The sequence below is a fragment of the Stomoxys calcitrans genome, chromosome 1, assembly GCF_963082655.1.
Source record: "Stomoxys calcitrans chromosome 1, idStoCalc2.1, whole genome shotgun sequence".
Classification (NCBI taxonomy): Eukaryota; Metazoa; Arthropoda; class Insecta; order Diptera; family Muscidae; genus Stomoxys; species Stomoxys calcitrans.
The window spans coordinates 70521365-70543383 of NC_081552.1; the positions used below are offsets into that span (position 1 = coordinate 70521365).

The 22019-nt window shown below is 38.2% G+C and overlaps 2 protein-coding genes and 1 long non-coding RNA gene across 3 annotated transcripts in view; 1 reads left to right on the forward strand and 2 right to left on the reverse strand.

Annotated features, from left to right (window-relative positions):
• LOC106093680 (endoplasmic reticulum-Golgi intermediate compartment protein 3) overlaps positions 1 to 14787 on the reverse strand; it is a 26213-nt gene extending 11426 nt beyond the window's left edge. The window contains exons 1-4 of the mRNA XM_013260798.2: positions 14423 to 14787; positions 13996 to 14350; positions 13766 to 13925; positions 11260 to 11440 (exon numbers count right to left, since the gene is read on the reverse strand). Of these exons, the coding sequence (XP_013116252.1) occupies positions 11260 to 11440; positions 13766 to 13925; positions 13996 to 14350; positions 14423 to 14510 (784 nt within the window). The 5' untranslated portion in view covers positions 14511 to 14787. The remainder of the gene's footprint in view (positions 1 to 11259; positions 11441 to 13765; positions 13926 to 13995; positions 14351 to 14422) is intronic.
• Positions 10448 to 11234, forward strand: LOC106093682 (reactive oxygen species modulator 1). Its single transcript, XM_013260800.2, has 2 exons — positions 10448 to 10740; positions 10928 to 11234. Exons 1-2 carry the CDS (start codon positions 10610 to 10612, stop codon positions 11034 to 11036), a joined length of 240 nt encoding a protein of 79 aa, XP_013116254.1. The 5' UTR covers positions 10448 to 10609; the 3' UTR covers positions 11037 to 11234.
• A 6489-nt stretch (positions 14788 to 21276) lies between the features above and the next one.
• LOC106093678 (uncharacterized) lies at positions 21277 to 21743 on the reverse strand. Its single transcript, XR_009398488.1, has 2 exons — positions 21673 to 21743; positions 21277 to 21593 (listed from the first exon to the last, which is right to left on the reverse strand). It is a non-coding gene; the product is annotated as an uncharacterized LOC106093678 (long non-coding RNA).
• Between the last annotated feature and the right edge of the window lie 276 nt (positions 21744 to 22019).

Sequence of the window (22019 nt, forward strand, 5' to 3'; positions counted from 1 at the left end):
AAGCAAGGTGTTGGGGTAGGTCATCTAGCACGTACATTCAACCTAACAAAATCAACGATATCCACCATCCTAAAGAATAAATACAAACTTAAGGACGCAAATGCTTCAAAGGGAGTGTCAAGAATATCTTCGCAACGATCACGTATTCTCGATGATGTTGAAAAATTACTTCTTATATGGATTAACGAAAAGCAAATGCAAGGTGATAGCATTTCGCAGAACATAATTTGTGAGAAGGCTAAATCGATATTCGCCGATCTTGTTGAAAGAACACCTGGATCATCAGCAGTCAGAGAAGAAGTATTTAAAGCAAGCAAGGGGTGGGTCGAGAACTTTAAAAAACGTACTGGCATCCATGAAATTATATTTCTGGCTATCCAGATGGGCCTAGAGGTAGATATCGATGAGCTTGTGGCAGAGCACAGTGAGGAACTCACTACCGAAGAGCTTATGGATTTGCAATGTGCTTTACAGCAAGAAGATGTAGAGGAAAATTTATCAACCGAGGAAGTTACAGAAGAACAATAACCGTCTAGTGCAATTAAAGAAATGCTTAAGGCATCAGAGTCTGTGGCATCATACATTAAAAAGCATCACCCCAATCAGACAGTGGCTAAACGCGTAACAGATTTATTCAATGATAATGCCGTCTCGCATTTTCAACAAATTTTGAAGCGTCGCCAAAAACAAACGACTATAGACAGTTTTTATTGGAAATGCTTCTATATATGTGGAATTGACTTAATAAGAACACACACGAATTGAATGATACAAAGGTTTATTTGAAAAAGAAAAAATATTCTTTAGAATTAATAGCATGTGTAATACATTGAAAATCAATGCTATCTATGTGAATATAATAAAAGAAATAATAAAGTTAATTATTCAAAGTCGATTGATACTCCAACACCCTTCCTCAATCGAGTTCAACGCCAATTGATTTTCGAAATTTTGCAAATAGAGGTGGTTTTAAAGGTTTAGTCATTATATCCGCCACCATTGATTCCGTTGGACAGTAATTGCATTCAACATCTTTCTTTTTGATGTGATCCTTTACAAAATGGAGCTTTGTGTCAATATGTTTCGTTCTGTTACTGAGTTTTTCTTCTTTAATAAGTTTCAAGCAGCTTTGATTGTCTTCGTAGATTATTGTTGGTGAAGTTTGAATTATCTTCATGTCACTCAATAGACGTCTTAGCCAGATTGCTTCTTTGCAAGTTTCAGAAAGGGAAATAAACTCAGCTTCCGTAGAGGACAGTGAAACACAAGTTTGTTTTCTGCAAGCCTAGCTTATTGAACCACCATTTATTTGGAACACATATCGAGAATTGGACTTCCTATCTATCTTGTCCTCGGCCCAATTCGCATCGGCGTATCCAATCAATATGTTACCTTCAGAATTGTTGTTACTTAACTTTAAAAAGTGATTTATTGTTCCCTTGAGGTACTTCAGGATGCTTTTCAACTCTGCCCAATCTTCCTGAGTGGGACAGCTTACTTTTCTCGCAAGTATGGAAACACTCGCAGCAATGTCCGGCCTAGAATTAACACTAAGGTATAAAAGCGATCCAATCAATTTTTGGTATTTGGTGTTGTCTATCAGAAGATTAGACTCGGTTTTTCCGTAGCCAGGATCTAACGGATATATTGATTCTTTTGCATTTTCCATACCGGATTCCTTCAACATATCAGTAATATATTTTTGTTGGCGTATGCAAAAGTTAAAATTCTTGTCTTGAAAAATTTCGAGGCCTAAATAGTGTTTTGCATTTCCGAGATTACTTATCTCAGAATGCGATTGAATCAGTTTTTCAAACATTCTAATATCTGATTTGCTTTTTGAAACAGCTAAAATGTCATCAACGTATACAAGAATATATATGATCCCTTCCTCGTGGGCGCATTTTGTATAAAGACAAGGATCCGCAACAGATTGTTTATACCCTCCTTTACACAAGACATTATGAAGGGTTGCATTCCAAACATGCGCAGCCTGCTTAAGACCATATATGCTCTTTTTCAATTTACGTACCAGATTTTTTCCGCCTTCTTCAAATCCTGCAGGTTGCTGCATGTAAATGGATTAATGAATCCATGAATGAAGATCGCCATTTAGAAACGCTGATTTGAAATCGAAGTGAACCGCTGTCATTTTCTTTGCACCTGCTACAGATAAAAGGGTTCGAAAGGTTGTCTGTTTGACAACAGGAGCGAATACTTCGTCATAGTCAACCATATACTTTTGAGAATAACCACGAGCCACCAGTCGTGCCTTAAATCTTTGGGCTCTTCCCTCGGCATCTCTCTTTATTTTATACGTCCATTTACAACTGACGATATTGGCATTTTCTGGAGGTACAACCAGATCCCACGTTTCTAATTTAGAGATGACATTTCATCCTCCATACCACTGATCCATTGTTTACGTTGTGGGGATTCTAAAGCTTGCTTATATGTCTTTGGTTCAATGAAGTTGTCATCGGCGTGTACGCTGTATCCATATCTATCAGGAGGGTTACCTTTAGTTTTCCTTTCAGATCTTCTCTCGGCTGTTTCGCGTTCATCTTCATCACAGGTATGAATCAAATCCAAAACTCGACTTGAGTTTTTCTCAGATTTCTTATTAAAAGGCTTCTTGGACATTTTACATGTGACACAGACATCACAAAGTTTGCTTGTGCCACAATCTCTTATTTTCATACCACTTACAAGATTCTGTTTCTGCATTTCCTTCAGTGCTTCGATATCTCTATGGCCAAAAATCTTGTGCCAATAATGTTGGCAATTGTTTATATCACATGAGGCAGTCAAAGCTTTTTGTTTTTGTTTTTGACGCAAATAAAATAGCCCTGATATACTTTCCGCAAAACCAATTTCCTTCCCGTCTTTCGCTACGATACTTGCATTTGAATTTTCAAAAACTATCTTCAAGCCCTTCTTTAACATTTTGTTGACAGACAATAAATTGCCTTGAAAAGACGGAATAAACAGCACATCATGTATAGTTATGTTAAAACTATCGCCCTTGGAATTCACAGTTTGAACAATGCAAGTTCCCTTGCCTTCACAATAAACTGACTCACCATTTGCAACAGTTACTAATTCCCGAACACTTGCATCCAGCGATGAGAAAAACGAGCATTGTGAACTTATGTGGCAAGTTGCACCAGAATCGATTACCCACGATGAAACATCACTTCCAGTTGAAAAACAAGAGTTTCCCTCTGATGAATTAACTTCTTTTGCTTCGTTGACTTTATAGTTATTCTTTGCTTTCTTGAACTTCCAGCAATCCTTTTTAAGGTGACCTTTTGCCTTACAAAAATGACAACGTTTCGCATGATGTTCGCCTTCACGGTCTGAAATCTTAAGTATTGAATTCGAAGCTACATTTTCCTTATTTTTCAAACATTCTTCAGTCAAGCAAGTTTCCACGACTTTTACAGTAAGTTCTTCCTTTCCGAACTTCTAAGGCTGTCACGAGCGTATCGAATGATGGTGGTAAGCTACTCAGTAGCATTGCTACTAGCCATCTTTCTGAAAAATTTTCACCGACAGCTTCCAGTTTTTCAAACAATAGCTTCATTTCCATTATATGCTCATTTATATCACCATCCATTGAATATTTCAAATTGCAAATTTGTCTCATAATACGTACGCTACTTCCGAGCGTGTCCTTTTCATGGTGAGAACGCAATATTTCCAGGATTCGTTAGCATTTCGAGCCTTTTTAATGAGCATAAGTTGACTATCTTCCACGGATAAACCAATGATGACCGTGGCTTCCTCATTCTTTTTCTTCCAAATTTCGTCTGGTTCGCTTGGGACCGGATTTGTTACGTATTCCCACAAACCTTCCTTACGTAGAATCAACTCCAGCTTAAATTTCCACAAATGGTAGTTGTCCTCGTTTAATTTCGCGAAAGATGTTCTTAAATACTCCATAGCGCTGGACCCAAAACCTATTGGAAATGCTTCTATATATGTGGAATTGAGTTAATAAGAATACACACTAATTGAATGATACAAAGGTTTATTTGAGAAAGAAAAAATATTCTTTAGAATTAACAGCATGTATAATACATTGAAAATCAATGCTATCTATGTGAATATAATAAAAGAAATAACAAAGTTAATTATTCAAAGTCGATTGATACTCCAACAGTTTTTTGTTAAAGAAGAACTAGGTATGCGTCCAGCTATCATACAAAATATTTTTTTTTTGTAATTTTTTCGTTTTTTCCTTGCAGATTGTCTCATTTTGTTCTATATTCAGTTCCTTAAAAATGTTGATAATTATATATTATATTACTTTTAATAAATAATTAATACTGAAATATGTTAGTATGTACATTTTCCACTTTGGAACGCATTATTTAGTTATGCACTGATATATATGGAAATAATGGTTTTGCTTAACGAACGTTTCGCATAACGACCACGCTTCTGGAACGAATTGTGTTCGTTAACCGAGGGCCCACTGTATGTACATTTTCCACTTTGGAACGCATTATTTTATTTTGCACTTATATATATGGAAATAATGGTTTTGCTTAACGAACGTTTCGCATAATGACCAAGCTTCTGGAACGTATTGATAAAATTGGGCCCACTGTATTGATAAAATTGATTTGATAACCGCCATGGACAAGGTGAAATCTAGGTCAATTGGAATTGATGGGATATCAAGACATTTTACATTTCCTGTTTTATTTTAGACATAGTGAACCATATTTTGATTACATCTAATTTTCCTCAGGATTGGAAGATTACTTGGATTATTCCTATTCCGAAGTCGAAAATGGTAGGTTCCCATAATGACGAGCTTGCTTTGCTTTGGAGTTACGCAAGGATCAGTTCCTTTCTTGTTTAGTGCTTTATAAAGGGTTATTTTTTAGCTATTATCTCTTTGGCAACACTGGTTTAAGCAGCTCACGCTCGTTTCGAATTTTGTTTCACTGTCAAACATCTTCAGTTTGGTCTATAATTTAACCATGAATCGTCTTACAAACGAACAACGCTTGAAAATTATTCAATTTTACTATCAAAATGTGTGCTTTGTTCATTGCTCGCTTCTTCCATTTTAAGACGAAGCTCATTTTTGGCTCAATGGGAACGTAAACAAGCAAAAATTGCAAGAGCTACCATTACATCCAGAAAAAATTACAGTTTGGTGCGGTTTAGTGGCTGGTGTCATCATTGGACCGTGCTTCTTCAAAGATGATGCGATTCGTAACGATGATGGACTTAGTGAGGCGAGTTCTGTTAACATTTTATTTCACGTTCGGGACCGGTCAATTGGCCGCCTAGATCGTGTGATTTCACGCCTTTCGAATGTCTATGCAGGCAGACAAGCTCTTAAAAAATCACCCTTTATATTTGCGTAGGATATATTCTACAAACATTTATTTGCATCTTTGGGTGGGGAAACGACTGGCTAATGCTATGTTGATGCCTACTATTAGATATGGTCGGGAGGTTGTGTCTGGTACTGCGAGAAGCAACATTCGGATGTTAAGGCGTATAATGAATACCATTGTTCGATTTGTATTTAATGTTCGCAGGCGTAAACATACAACAGAATTCGTCCGAGAGTTTTTTGGCGTTGCCTTCGATAACTATATTAAGCGTGTTAATTTGCTGTAGTTTTATAAAATTATTAAAAATTGCTTTCCTTTTCCTTTTCGTGATTTATGCACATTTTTTCGTTCGTCGTCGTTGTCGTCGTACGATAAATTTTTCGTTGTGCGTATTGCCCGATTGATATGAGAATTTTCGCTCATTCAAACAATGCTTTTCGATTGAAAATTACAAATTATTTCAGCTCTGATAGATCCTGATTCACCCCTATTCCCGCTGTCGAAGGCGAAGATCGACAGCAGTCATAGGCGAAGGCGAAATTCACATTTCATGGTATTTGGTACTTATTCGCCTTCAAAAAATAATATAAAAGTAGGTTGTGTACTCTTTCGACAAACAGGCGCGATGTAGTTTAGAATGCAATTAGCTTCTATATCGATCGGTTTCGTCAAATTTGACTTCTGTGATACCAAAAATGTAAACGAATTTTCGTTTACGACAACCATAATACAATTTTGTAAACATTTCGACATTCGACTACGCCATCGCCAAGCGGAATAAGGGAGATTGACTTTCGCTTTGATCATATGCTTTAGCATCTGAATGTGTGCCTTATTCTACGTAGATAGTTTTTCTTTTTTTCCTATCAACAATGCTGTTGCTATCACCATAGGACGTTTTTTAGTCTTTCTGCTTTGATTGTTAACTGACTGGGGAGCCTACAAAAACAATTTCTTTTGCAATCTAACAATAATTATTTAGAGTTTAGTCAGTGTTTAGTATTATTTTGTACTTGGGTATATGCAGTGCGAATTTTTTGGCCAAATAGGCGTAGCGTTGGAAAGATACGAAATAAGTAAATGGGTGGTATCCACTCCCAAAACGCCTTGTACAATCGATCAGATATAGAAAATGGAGAAACTTGGAAAACACAACTTTGAGATAGTCAGCAACTTTATGGATGGATGACAATGGAGTGTTTGCATTGATGGAGAGTATCGGCGTCGTATGAACCACGAACTGTATGACGATATTAGCATAGTTAAACGTATCAAAATACAACGGTTGCGTTGGCTAGGTTATGTTGCCAAAATGAATGAATGAAGAAGCTTCAGCGAAGAAGTCTTTTAAAGGCGATCAGATGGTACACGCAAACCGGGACAGCCAAAAGCCCAATGGAAATATCGTGGTGAATAAGCGGTGAGGGACACCTTGAAATTTGGTGTCAGAGATTATAGAAGGAACGCAGAAGATTGAGGCGATTGGAACGTTATTCTACATTCGGTTAAAGGGACAAATGTTCTATCATAGCCAATTAAAGTAAAAATAAGTATTTATGTACCAAAGTTCTACCAAATCGGGCAAAAACTGAAGCTTTAAGAGGCACCATTTCGGTCAAATCAGATAACAACTGCGGCTTTTAGGGGCTTCCAATATCAAATTCGCATGTCGGTTTATATGGGAGCTATATCAGGTTACACACCGATTTGGGCCTAAACACAAATATTGGAAGTCATAACAGAACGATACGATCGGGTAAGAAGTGCGACTTAGAGGTGCTCAAGAAGTCAAGTCCAAGGACGATACTACAGAAATTTGAACCAGATGGCCGATTTGCAATCTCCAATGACCTACATCAATATCTGTTCGCAATTTCGAGCAGCTAGTATTAAGCGGTTGTTGTTGTTGTTGTAGCAGTTTGTGTACACTGACGCGAGATTATAAAAGGAAAGCAGAAGCGGTCGACCGCTATCTTGATTTCAACAGATGGACGGATGAACGGACGGACATGACTAGATCGACTTAGAAAGTCAAGACGATTAAAAACATTCATACTTTATGGGGTTGAAGATCCATATTTCGAGATGTTACAAACGGAGTGACTAGATTAGTATACCTCCCATCTTATGGTGTGGGTACCACCGTAGCAGTTAGCATGTCCGACAATGACGCTGAACGCCTAGGTTCGAATCCAACATTTGTGAGGTACTATGCCATGTAAAACTTCTCTCCAAAGAGGAGTCGCACTGCGGCACGTCGTTCGGACTCGGCTATAAAAAGCAGGCCCCTTATCATTGAACTTAAACATGAAGCGGACTGCACTCATTGATATGTGAGAAGTTTGACCCTGTTCCTTAGTGGAATGTTCATGGGCAAAATTTGCAATTTGCATAACCCGATTGATTTTCACTTCATATTTCATAACCAAATAAAAATTTGTTTTCTGTGTATTCAGATTCAAAAATTTTTTTGTTTATTTTTAAAATCACGTCAAATTTAACCTAATTTTTGTCTGTTTCTCTTTAACGAAGTTTCTTCATAACGTGTACCCAACTGCTACATTATAGAGAATTTCGACTGAATTTCCTAACTTCAACGTGGAGGACCAATCAAGATAGCTGTTAACCGCTTTCGCGGTAAAAATTCTCTATAGAGCGCACCTATAAAGTATGTAGATGTGGGTCGACCCCAGGAACACGAATCTTAAGCCGATTTTTGGGTCAAAGATACGTGGACCTCCCTAGGGGTCATAAACCACTTAATGGTAAGTGTTGTAACCTAGGCAATATGGATATCAAACAAAACGTATAAACGAGTAGATTATAAATATGCCTAAAAATACTACCCGGGAAAATTCCAAAGGGCATTACGATAGTGAACATCCTAAACTAAGCAATATAGGTATGAAATAGAGATCCCAAAGTCGACTTTCGACTAATCGACTAGTCGATTTTTTGCAAAAAAATTTCGAAAAGTCGACTATTGCCATTTTGATAGTCTAAAAGTCGACTTTTCGTTCCAACATAGGATCCCTAGTATAAAATAAAAATTAAAAAAAAGTGAAAAATTTTTTTATTTGATCGGGTGGGGATCCTGATGCCATGATCATACAATCGTTCGCATATGATACGATCTCAATGCCGTCTGTATGTTAAAGGCTGCCGGAGATATCGCCACATCTTGAGGAAATTTCTATTTCACTCTACGGTGTTTCGACTTCTACAAGTACTGACGACCACACAGATAATTCGGGAACCAACGTTTCAGGCTTGGCTGGAGGGACGTGTTGGCGATGTCATCAAAAGTTTGCCATATCGATAGGTCGAGTGCCACGCGGACCGTCCTATCACATGGCCTGATGGTTATGGCGTGCAAAACAGTTGGCAATATCCTCAAAAAGCGTGACGTGCCTTCAATAGGCCAAAAGCTACGAGTATTGACCTACGGCACGTTCTGACCTGTTTAAGGGCTCGCCTTATATGTTCAGAAAAGACAGGCAAAGCGCTCGTCGTGCTATACAATTTACGAAATCTATTTTTGTGTTCAATATATGGACATTTTCGAGAAAAGGGAAATCGCTCTGTACCACTCTGCCTTACTCTAACCGTTTCCTGGCTTCAACATTAGAAACTACAAAACTGAACAGAGAAATGTTGACAACCTTCGTCAGATACTCGACTAGACACTCGAAAAATATATCGATGCGTTTATGTTGACTCACAGGCTTAGACCCGTATTCATCAAACTTTGTAGATTTTAAATAGGTTTATTTAATAGATTACCTTTACAGACCTGTCAAATTTACCTATTTTAAGGTGCCATCACACTACATGTTCTTGTCCATCACACTACAAGTTCTTGTCCATCACACTACATGTTTTTGTTTAATGTCTAAATATCAAATTTTGCTGTTGCTACGTTGCACACATAGTGTGATACGAATGAAACTAAGAGCGTGTCGAATGATAGCAATCTCCTATGGTAGATGTAAAAATGACATAGGGAGTGTTTTTTACACTGGAGAGAAAAAAATCTTTTTTGTTGCCAATCGACCATTTTTTACACTGACAAATTTTGACGTTTGTCTTCGTTTGTTTCGATTTACAACAAAAACAGCTGTTTATGTCTTTATCAGAAGGAATAGATTTCACCGATTACTTTTGTTTAGATACTAGATTTTAAAGCAAATAGACTTGCTGATTTCATTCAGTAGGACTTTCCCTCATTAAGGCTGGTACTATTGGGCTGCCCAAAAACTAATTGCGGATTTTTTAAAAGAAAGTAAATGCATTTTTAATAAAACATAGAATGAACTTTAATCAAATATACTTTTTTTACACTTTTTTTCTAAAGCAAGCTAAAAGCTTCTGATAACTGACAGAAGAAAGAATGCAATTACAGAGTCACAAGCTGTGAAAAAATTTGTCAACGCCGACTATATGAAAAATCCACAATTACTTTTTGGGCAACCCAATATATTCGTTTTCCACAGTAGAAAACACACATTTTTCAAGGCTACTTCTTTGTAACACTACAAAAATGTCAATGAATACATAATATTTTTATGAACATTTTTTTATATGAAATATGGGTATGTCCTATTGAATGAAATCAGCAATTTTTCCTTCAAAATCTATTATCTAAAAAAAGTAATCATGAAAAAATGTCGTGAAAAGCGAAAATAGTACCAGCCATTACTAATGGTAAAAATGTAATAAAATTGTTATTTGTGTGTCGTTCTAAAAAGTAATCGTAAAAAACATGGGTTTTCAATGCTGAAAAACGAACATAGTACCAGCCATGATACATAAAAATTACATGTGCTATTTTGAACATTATTTTTCATATGTTAGTTTCATCTGCATCACACAACATGTAACACTCTATATGCGCTAAATTTGACATGTCATAAGACACCTACATACCTTGTAATAGTCTTAAAAAAAACTGAACAATTCGATCACATTCAAAATAAAATTATCTACATCGGCAACCCTAATCAAGCGTAATCGCACAGTAATGTCAACCAGTAGCCACGTCACGCAAGACTCAGCCATTTAGTTATACTATTGACAAACAAACAGTACGGCAACACCAATACGAAATCATAACATCTGAGCACGTCAGAAAAAATATAGAATAGAAATCATTATTCACATTATTTATCTTAAACCACCTAGAAAATAAGCAAAATTATACAGCTTCCTAATAAATCTTGAGTGAAAAGATAAATTCCATTTGAACAGATATGCCTTTGCCTAGTGGTGCATTTGGTCAACAAGGACCCTCATGCTTTGATAAAATGAAAACAGGCTTTACAATTGGATTCTGTGTGGGCATGGCCAGTGGAGCTTTGTTTGGAGGATTTTCAGCTTTAAGGTAATTTACGAATATTAAGAAAAATGTATAAACAAAGCATGCAAAGCAACGTGATACCGGTAAACCGCACACCATTACATAATGACGTAGTACACAAATTCATCTTTGTGACGCCATAAGTGCAAAAACACAATGCTATGGTTTTGTTTTGACTAGTGGCCTTTTTCGCTTGCTTTTCTATTTCTAGATACGGCCTAAGGGGACGTGAACTTATTAATAATGTTGGCAAAGTTATGATACAAGGTGGTGGCACTTTTGGTACGTTTATGGCCATTGGCACAGGAATTCGTTGTTAATGCAAGAGGTGAATGACTTTTAAGTTCAACGCTTAATGAGCGTTTAATGGAATATCTTTGTCGTGAAGCTCGAAAACCATATGATTTGGTTTAATATTGTGGTTTATATATCTTTAACGTTCTGTTGTTGAAAGTAGATTTTGAATTGAAATTACATTATATGCTTAATAAATTTTAATATATATTTCCTAAGGAGAATATATGTAGTGAAGCTTTTACTTACCTCCTTCGGGCTCAACCTTAAAACCATCCAAAGGATGTGTCGTGGCAAATTCGATTTTATCACCAAACGATAAATGATTTATGGTATGTGCAAGTTTAACATCAGCAATTTGAAAATCGTGTATGTGAAATTGTCGTATCGAAAATGAGCTTCCGGGTGCTATATGAAAGGAACCAGCCATCTGTAAGAAAACAATAAAGAGAATTTAAAAATTATTGAGATTGTCAATGATCAATGTGAGAGCCTGATTTTAAGCTCATTCAATGAAAAAAAGGCCTCCGTTTTGTAGCCGAGTTGTAAATGTCGCAGAATTGCAAGGCAGAGGGCTTATGCTCAGAAATGTTGTTGGTTGAATCCAGGACGGAAAGCTTGATTCATTAGAATTAAGTATAGATTTCCAATTTCTCCTGTAGGCGAGCAAGCTCGTTCCGGCCGAAAGGACCGATCGCCGCGGAAACAGGTTAGCCATTGGTTATGTAAAGACGCCAATAACTCGCCTTGTCATATCGAGCATCATAGGCACTCAGTATATCTACAATAGCCGGTGCCGCCCGGCCTTTCATTGAGACTGCTCGATACCGCTGATTGTCCGCGACTGCCGTTGCAGCTACTACGGAATATTCCACTATCTGCAACCTGTGGACGCGCCCCGTAGCTCGCATCTAAACTTCTCGTGACAGCAATTAACACCACACAGATCGGAGCTCAATGTCCAATTATCCAAAAATTTTACAAGTATATGTGCTTCAGAGCCACATAACAACGCAGGAAGGATCAGTATCTTGTAAAAAATGTTAATTTACCTATGAACATTAAATTAAAGAAAAGGCGCAAAATTCTCATATATGACTTCTGTCCGATTAAAGTTTAATCTCAATGATAAGGGATCTTCTTTTTATAAGCGAGTTCGAACTGCAGATCGACACCTCTTTGGGCAGAAGTTTTTGCATCGTAAAGTACCTCACAAATGTCGTCTGCATTAGGGGAGATAACCACTGCTGAAATCTTTTTTGTGAATGTTCTCGCCAGGATTCGAGCTCAGGCTTTCAGAGTCATAATTTTGAGGCATAGAATGGTTAGCGAGATTAGAGAGTTCTTGACAAAGATTTGCTGGTTCAGGTCTATGTCCATAGTTGCATGGAGTGAATTACAATACACATCTTTTTTTCATCCTTATCTAATCTTTGGATGTTATTGTAAACACATTTGTATGTGGAGGCGTTCATCGTCATGCTCCATATGTGAACAAACTCGTTCCGGTCCGTAGAATATAATATTAAAGTATCATAGACACTCAGTATTTTAGCAAGAGACTCTCCACTCGATACCACTGATTGTCAGCCTCTGCAGTTGCAGCTACTCCGTATATGGACGATGAACACCACACAATTCGGAACTAGGAGTTCCAACCCGTGTCGTGTTCATATTCATCCCGTGCAAGGATCTAATCTTTTGTTTTGTTTGCACGGGCTAACAAGACGTTCTAAGTGTTGATATCATCCGCATTAACTGCCCGAACAACTTTAACGGATCCTTTCTCTTGATCTATTTAAATGCGGTAGTTACTGCTCTCGATGTCTGATAAAGAGAATCATTTTGTTGTTGTAGCCACATTGCATGTGGAGGTAGCGATCCTCGTCAAGCTTCTGAAAGGGAACAAGTTCGTTCCGGTCCAAAGGGCCGATCGCCGCGGGAACAGGTTGGCCATTGGTTATTTTAAGGCGCCAATAACTCGCCTTGTCATATCGCCTTGTCATATCGAGCGTCATAGGCACTCATCATATTCTCAAGGCGATCGGTCGTACAAACCGAAACGAGCTTGCTCGTCTATGAGAGCTTAACGAGGTTTGTCGCCTCCACATGCAAATGTGGCTACAACAACATAATTTTTGATTTTTTTTTTTTTTTTTGACTACAATGCCATCTCTATTCTTTTTGAATACAATTGCGCTTGTCTCTGGAGCAATCCACACTGGTATTAAGAGGTCATATATAGATGTAATACCAGCCATTCTGAGTGTCATTTGGGTATTACAATATTTGCAATAAAGAGGCCTTTAAATGCAAATTGAAGAGCAAATGGTCAAGTTAAACGGACTTTTCTCACATTTTTAAAATTAAAGTGCAGCCGGTACAGAGAAATTTAAAAAAATAATGAATACAAACAAATATAATTTAGTTATGCCATGGCACGGCGGCATTGGGTAAGGGTGTTGGAAGGCGTAAGTCTACTTGACGTGGAAATCAAATAAAAAAAAGACTCAATTGAAATCGTGGTGGTTATAAAAATGGTTACTATATATTTTTACCCCCCTGTATTCAAAATTTAGTTATTTATTCAGCTGTTGGGCTCATTATCGCAATCATAACAAATAATTTATATCTCTGCGGGGAATTATTTTTTTACAGCCTGGTAATGGCAATGCATAAACATTTTAGATCATATCCGCAAAATAGATATCTCAGTACGCCCTTTAATATTAGATAGAAAAGATAAACAACTTACCCGGTTTACTTCTAAATGGCCTTGAATACGACATCCCTCTTTGAATGCATCAGCATCCGTACGCTTATATTGATCTTTACATTGATCGATTTTATCTAATTGAACATTCCATTTCTTTTGGCGGTAAGCCTCCAATACTTCTTCGCAAGAATTACAACAACTAATGGTAAGAAATCAGAAAGTCAGCAATTATACAAAAATCACACCAAAATGAACATTAATGAACTTACTGTGTTTTATTGTGTTCGGCTCCATAACAACTACCACATGTAGAGTTTTTACTAGAAGGAGATACGGCCACAATTTCCTTGATTGGTTCCGTTTCTTTTAAAGGATTTCCCTTTAAATCTAAACGATGTTTAAATACGTCATGATCTACACGTAAATGCTGGTCTCCCGAAGAATCCATGGCATCCAAGGAAACATAATTACATGCCAAGTTATGTAAAGTTATGTCCACATTGATTCTTAATTTATGGGTACGTGTGGTATCCACAAACAAATCTTCAGTAAGGTTAGGTGTCACATAGGCCACAAATTCCAGAAATATCAAGATTATGACAATGCTTGTGCTTATCAGCGTTACTGAAAAAAATAACCACTTACTGTACTAGTGGACGAACCACAATCCATCTATTGGCGCAAACGTCAACTTACTTATGGCTCCGCTAAGACTTCGAACACTAAAATCTTCTAGTGTTCTTGGATATGCATCCAAGCGTCTTAAAGCATCTGCGATTTTCATTGTTATGAGATTCTAATTAACTAATAATAAAAAAAATCTGTTTTGTTTTAAAACATGTTAAAATATCAGTACGTTGTTTGGCCGCGTTAAAACATTGGTCAACTTTATTTTTGTTTTTTTCCTTGCTTCATTAGACTTTTGAACAAAATAAATATTAAAGTTAAATATTTGGATTTCAACAAATGCACAAACGCTATCAAATTGATTTTACAGGATTTTAGTTGTGTTTTTGGTTTTAATCAGTCGGCTTTTTCTTAGTAACAGCTGATTGTCAGCAACGTAGCAACCAAGAGAGTTCAAAGTCATATAATAAGAGGTCTATCAAATGTAAACGCCGTTGTGTATTGCAAAACAAAGCCTCTGTAATAACGGTTAATTCCAAGCCGCCGTGTGATATTTTCTTCTAATAGATTCAGACAAATGTTTTATTTATATACATGGTGGTATTAAGTTCAATTTTCACAGTGAAACTCCATACAAAAAAATAGTGAACAAAATCTGTGGAAACTTTTTCATTTGTGGCACTAAGATCTTCGTTGAGTGAAAATTTGACATTCACTAAGGCGTGGACGAAACGTTTTTTAACTTGGGCCAACATGAGAAACAAGGATTTTTCGTTGCATTTTCGGTCCTTATTTTTTAATTAAGTAACAATTGTTAGCAAATATAGCTCTTTCGCTTCAATATAATTTACCAAAATAATGTTGGTGGTAAAACATATAATGGCAGGGTTGCCCATTTTCATTTATTTTATTTCTGAATTTTGTAATTTTAAAGCCTTATAAAAGCCCATTCAATAAAATTACTCTCAAACATGAAACTTCTCAAATCAATTATATGGAATATAAAATTTTTAACTTTTAAAGGTTGGTACTATATTCGGTTTTCGCGGTGAAACTCCATATAAAAAAATGAGCGGAAAATATTGATGAGAAGTGTTCCTTTCTTTATATAACTTGTTATTTCATCTAGGGGAAATTTACATTTCACGACGCCCAAAAAGACCACAACCACTGTCGCTGTTTGTGTTTGTTAGTGTTAGTGATCTTGCTCATATGTATTTGCTAGGGGTGGAAAAAGATATTTGTGGATGCATAAATAAGAAACTATTTGTATAGAAATATAAATAAATATACTTCTAAAATAAATAAAAAATATATGTTTCTTTCATAACACTATTGTTGTTGTTTTGTAGCAGTTTGTTGTGTTCAATCTTTCGTCTGCTTGATTCTTATGAGTGTCAAGGCCCAGGAACTCTACGACTAGGATGGGGTGCGCCCACAGGAATCTGGGTCTGAGTCGAGTGGGTCTGGCTGGGCAGTTACACAGGTGATGTGTATCGTGGTTACAATCGGGACATACATCTTGCACGTCGGCATCAATTCTTGCTCTGTAGGAGTTGAGGCGGCTGCATCTGGCGGAACGTAATTGAGCCGAAACTACTCTGGCTTGCCGGGGGAGGTCAATTGCTTTAGGTGCAATGGGAGGCGGTCGTTCTTCAAGGACGACATTCACCCGGTAGCCAATCACCGCATATGCTACCGTGTCTGCATGAATGTTGTCTAGACCTGCTTGATATCAAGATATGTTAATTTACAGGTAGTTGCAATTGCTCAACAACAAAATATTGAGTGCATTATCTGTCAAAATCAGTGATTAGTGCAACTCTGATTTTGTGTATGTTACTAGTTCGCGCCATCACACACACAACCAACAATCATTGACAGTTTACGGTACACTACCTGGTAGTTATGTCATGCTTGATCTAGAGGTTCTTTCTTGTAGCGCTGAACCTCACGCTCTAGATCATGTAGATCTACCTTAAGGAAGATATCTATCCACAAGATGATGATTTGGATGGTCTTTGCGATAACAGCCCAAAAGGTATTGCATAGACAGCATTTAATTATGCCTTCGCACTGGTAGGATCTTTGTCTCCTGGTAGAGGTGGTCCACATGAGAACTGAGGAGACAGCCCGTCGCAGTTCGGAGGGCGGCATTCTGACAGATCTGAATTTTATTCCACTGCGTGTCACAAAGTTGACGCGACCACACTGGCGCTGCATAACTTACCACAGACCGGCCAATTGCTTTGTACGTGGTCAACAAGGTTTCTTTGTCTGCACCCCAAGTGCTGCCAGCAAGTGACTTGAGGACCTTGTTTCTACTTTTGACTCTATCGCAAATTGCTGTGGCATGTGGGGAGAAAGTGTAAGAGCTGTCAAATGTGACGCCAAGTAAAGGGTGATTTTTTTGAGGTTAGGATTTTCATGCATTAGTATTTGACAGATCACGTGGGATTTCAGACATGGTGTCAAAGAGAAAGATGCTCAGTATGCTTTGACATTTCATCATGAATAGACTTACTAACGAGCATCGCTTGCAAATCATTGAATTTTATTACCAAAATCAGTGTTCGGTTCGAAATGTGTTCATTCACCGTAACGTTGCGTCCAACAGCATCTTTGAAAAAATACGGTCCAATGATTCCACCAGCGTACAAACCACACCAAACAGTGCATTTTTCGGGATGCATGGGCAGTTCTTGAACGGCTTCTGGTTGCTCTTCACTCCAAATGCGGCAATTTTGCTTATTTACGTAGCCATTCAACCAGAAATAAGCCTCATCGCTGAACAAAATTTGTCAACATTTGAACACATTTCGAACCGAACACTGATTTTGGTAATAAAATTCAATGATTTGCAAGCGTTGCTCGTTAGTAAGTCTATTCATGATGAAATGTCAAAGCATACTGAGCATCTTTCTCTTTGACACCATGTCTGAAATCCCACGTGATCTGTCAAATACTAATGCATGAAAATCCTAACCTCAAAAAAATCACCCTTTATTTTGGGACACTTGATGGTCGGAATCATTTCTTCATCGACCACAGTCAGCTCAGTATTCACCTCATGCGTATTTGTAGTGAACAATGTGGCTGCAGATTTGGTAACAGATATCTTCAGATTTTTTGCAGCGAAATGTGAAGCAAGTTGGTTGATGCAGACGTTCAACCTATCCATGATCGTACAATTGTCGCATATGATACGATCTCTATGCCGTCTGGAGGGGGTGGAATGGAGGATAGGTAGAGGTTAAACAGTGCCGAAGATATTACCCCACCTTGGGGAACTCCCTGTTTCACTCTACGGTGCTTCGACTTTTTATCCCTAAATTCCACAAATGACTGGCGACCACACAGATAATTTGCGACTCAGCGTTTCAGTTTTGGCTGGAGGGACGTGTTGGCGATGTCCTCAAATAGTTTGGCATGGCTTACCGTGTCGAATGTCTTCGATAGGTTCAGGGCCCCGTGGACCGTCCTATCACATGGCCTGGGCTGATTGAAGCAACGGCAAATGTTTGCGGTGATGGCATGCAAAGCAGTTGCTGTGCTATGTAGTCTTAAAAATCCATTTTGATGCTCGGCAAATGGAAGCGGCGATTGGTATACTCTCTGAAGCCAGCTTATCGGATTTCTTCTGTTGGATAAACGTCCGGCGCTCAGAGGATATAAAGTCGGGTGGTCGGTCGATGGTGAGAATTATGGGGAGGTGATCTGACCCCAAAGAGATGACGGCTTGCCAGGATACGTCACTCAGGAGATCAGGGGATGCAATGGAAATGTCTGGGGAGCTTCTGCACCTCCTCGTAATCACCGTGCAAAACGTGGAGCCTTCAATCTTCTCTGCCAAAGCTATGCCACGCTGGTCGTTACCTAGGGGAGAATGCCATGACGTGTGATGCGCATTAAAGTCCCCTAGAACCAGACGATTATGGCCAGATAGCAACCCACTTATGTCGGCGTTGTAAGCCTGGACATTACTCGGGACACAGCTACCAACCGGCGGTATGTACACGTTGTATAGCTCTATCTCGGCAGTACCCCACCTGACTGCTATCCCCATTCATTCCATTTAGGGTCACTAGCGCCATGTGCAGGCGAGATAGGTCTATATTGCACTGAATGGTGTATCACGAAGGCCAATCCCCCACTTCAATTCCTTGAGCGATCCTTACGTAGCACATTGTAACCGTGACAAATGTGCAAGCTGCAGGTGTTGGTCAGCTTTGTCTCCTGGATCGCTGCGACCAATATGCTCTTCCGACTCATAAAGTCCACAATCTCATCGATCTTGCCACGAAGTCCGTTGCAGTTTAACTGCAAGAACGATACACTTCCCGGCACTGGCCTGGCAATATTAGGGCTGGGATGCTGCCGTTGCGTAAATTGCGGTACGGGTGAGGTCGGGGAGTCACATAGTCCGACGACGAGGACGCAGAAAGTGACGACAACGACGCTTGTTACCCACTGTTGGCTATGTTCACATAGCACCTTGCAACATATCCAGTATGACTACACTCCCGTAGTGAAGTAAGGCCAGAGAAAGATTGGAAATGTACCCACTCCATGCACCGGTTTCACCTCACCGACACCGACCAATGATGGAGGCGCTTCTGGCAAACCGAACAGAACTAGGTTCCGGGGTTTTTTTCAATCCCGGCACGGACCAGAAGCGTGCGGAGAAGGCACTCCGGGTTGTGCCTCTCCCATGACGAAAAAAGACGAACACGTACACTGAGGCGGCAGCCCTTGCCGATCACTGTTCCATCGGGCCGATCCGGTGAATATAACCGGCTACCATGCGTACAACCGACTGCCATGCTACAACCAGCTGCTATTGTAATACATCTATACAAAGTAGTATCGATTGTGAAAGTGAGTGTTGTTCTTTTGTCTTGCTATTAAAACATTTTTTTATACAAGTGGAAGATGCGGGCAAAGGCTTTTGGAAAGTTGTGCTTATTTAACTAATACATACGGAAATACTACAAAATCTATTTATTTTTACAAATAAAGGCTGAATTCGTTTCTGTTTAAATAGTTTTGTGTTTTATTTTTTATCAATTTCGAAGGTGTGGTTTTTGATTGAAATTGCAACAACACATATGGATTTGAGTACGGTCCACACACTCACACTGCTGAGTACAATTTCTTCTCGCCCCTGAAAACATTTTCTATCGTGCGAGTCACTAAATCTGCAGAATACGTGCCACTTGGCGATATATACCCATTAGTGACTAAATAGGGACTAAAAAAAGTTTAAAATTCGATTATCAACGTCATTAATAAAAATAAATTTTTATTTGCCTAATGTTTTTTTTTACCATTGAGAGTGAGACTTATTTTTATTTCTCTAATTTATTTTTTTTACAAATCAAGATTAATAATCGAAGATTTTATTTGCAATGATTTTTCCTGACTGGGTTTGAACAGCCAACCTTACGATTGATTGTGAGGCGTATGCTATCCCTCTGTGCTACCGGCCTTTCTTCATTACAGAAGGCTAAGTAAACATACATTCTCTTGAGTGGGGTTTTTTGAATTAGCGTCCAAAACTACAACAAAAAATCTATTTTTAAATTTGTAGCAATGACAGTTGGTTATGATAAACTAATTAGCGAAACATGAATGATAGAATTCCGACAGTAATGTATTTTGTTGTTTTAAATCATGAAATCTCTACAAACTATCATACAAAAGGACCTAAAAAGTGTCTATTCTCGGAGGGAGTGAGAAAGTCACTTCCAAATGTTTGGAGGGGCACTATCCGTCAACGAGTTTTGGTTGTGTGTGTATTATAGTTAAGAACCATAACACACACAAACAACGAAAAATGGCGGGAACTAGTAACATACGAAAAATCAGAGTTGCACTAATCTGTGATTTTGACTGATAGTGTACTCAATATTTTGTTGTTGGGCAACTGCCACTACCTGTAAATAAATATATCTTGCCACCACCGATGTATGAAATATGACGGCGATGCAAATAGGGAGATATTCCTAAAAGGATGAGCACACTTTTTTCTTTTGGAAATTGTTTTCTTTTAATTTTTCAAATGCTCTCCGATGTTGATGCTGTATGGTGGTGGCGTGTGAGTGAATGCGGAAATGCATGAAGTTGCCTTCAAGTATCACCAGAATGTCAGAGGGGCTTACAGTTAGTGGATGATGTGGGGTGAATCGCATGAATGACATAATGTTTAAAGTAGAGGAGTCATGTCGCTGCGCCATTACGAGTTTATCCTTTAAGCGAGTACTGACTTTATTCATAGCGAAAATGACTATTGAATTTTTGCAAATATGAAATAAAAGTCAAACAACAACACAAAAAAGACAACATCATTGAGCAGAGTTGATCCGGCCTATTTCGTTAGCATTCAATTACATTTGTAATTAAAATTGTGCTAAATTTATCCTTGTATGGAATGTGCTCGCATTATTTTCGTCACCTACTCATGTATAATTTTTTTTATGGCTTGTACCAACATAGACGAGATGATGTTGTTTGTGTGTTCGTTTGTATGTATGTTTGGTTCTGTTGAGCAGAGCCGACCATATGTGTTTGGATGTGTGAAGTTACTTTGTATAGATCGACGATTTGTCCGTTTATTTGAAGGTTGAATGTCCAGGGTTGATACCGAATAACTATTCACAATAACAAAATACCGGCCCTGTCTTTAAAGAAAGAGTGGCAGAAATAGTTTGTTTATTTTGGGAGAAAAGAAAATGCGGCCAAAACAAAGCTACGAGGAAAATGGTCGATCGTTGGAAAATTGGCATTTGGCGGGAGGAAAATTGGCCTATATAAGCTGGCGTGGCCAAAAGGAAGCCATTTACCAAAGAGAAGTCATCGTGAAGAAGTTTTTTTTTTTTTTGCCTGCTTAAGTAAAATATTAACCTTTTTGTAGTCAAGTCGAATTAAAAGACAGTAAAATCAAATTTATTTTTATAGTCGATCTTTTGTGCATAGAAAGTGATTCCTGTGAAGAATAGCACCTGCCATCATAGCTACGAAGGGGGCCAGTGCGATATTTTATTGCGAAAAAAGCTTGTGGCAAAACTTTCCCCAACTATCATCAGGCCATCGGTCTGGGAACGGTGATACTTCTTGTGGCAGCTGCATTGTATTGTGCGTTCGTTAAAGCCGTGATTTTATTGAAGCTTGTGCCGAGTGTATTGCCTTGTGCGTTGTCTGGCCAAGAGCTTTGTAAGCCACATTCCATACAAATAACGCCCTAAAAAAAAGAGAGAGAACAATAAAATCAAATCAATCAATAGATAGATTTGTACTGGAATCAAGGTAAAAAGTATTACCAGTTTGTGTGTGTCCTTGTGTCTCAATTGCGTTCGACTAGTGTGTCTGACAACCGTCGGGAAAGCTAGAACAAAGAAAACATGAATAGAGGTCAAATTTTATTATGAACAAAAAAGGAAAACTTATAAATTGATAATATAGGCTAGGCGGTTAGATATAGGAATTAACGTAAATATAAAAAAGAGGAGAATAGTACCCGTTCTGTTCAGTAAAAAAATGCTTAAGAGAACCAATAAAATGGCCCCAAACTTCGTTCTAATTGTTGTTGTTCTGCTATAAGTGAGTGGCGGAAATCTGTTAAGAGAGCTCTTTTAAGAGCGTCTTAGGACAAGGTACAGAGGTGAAT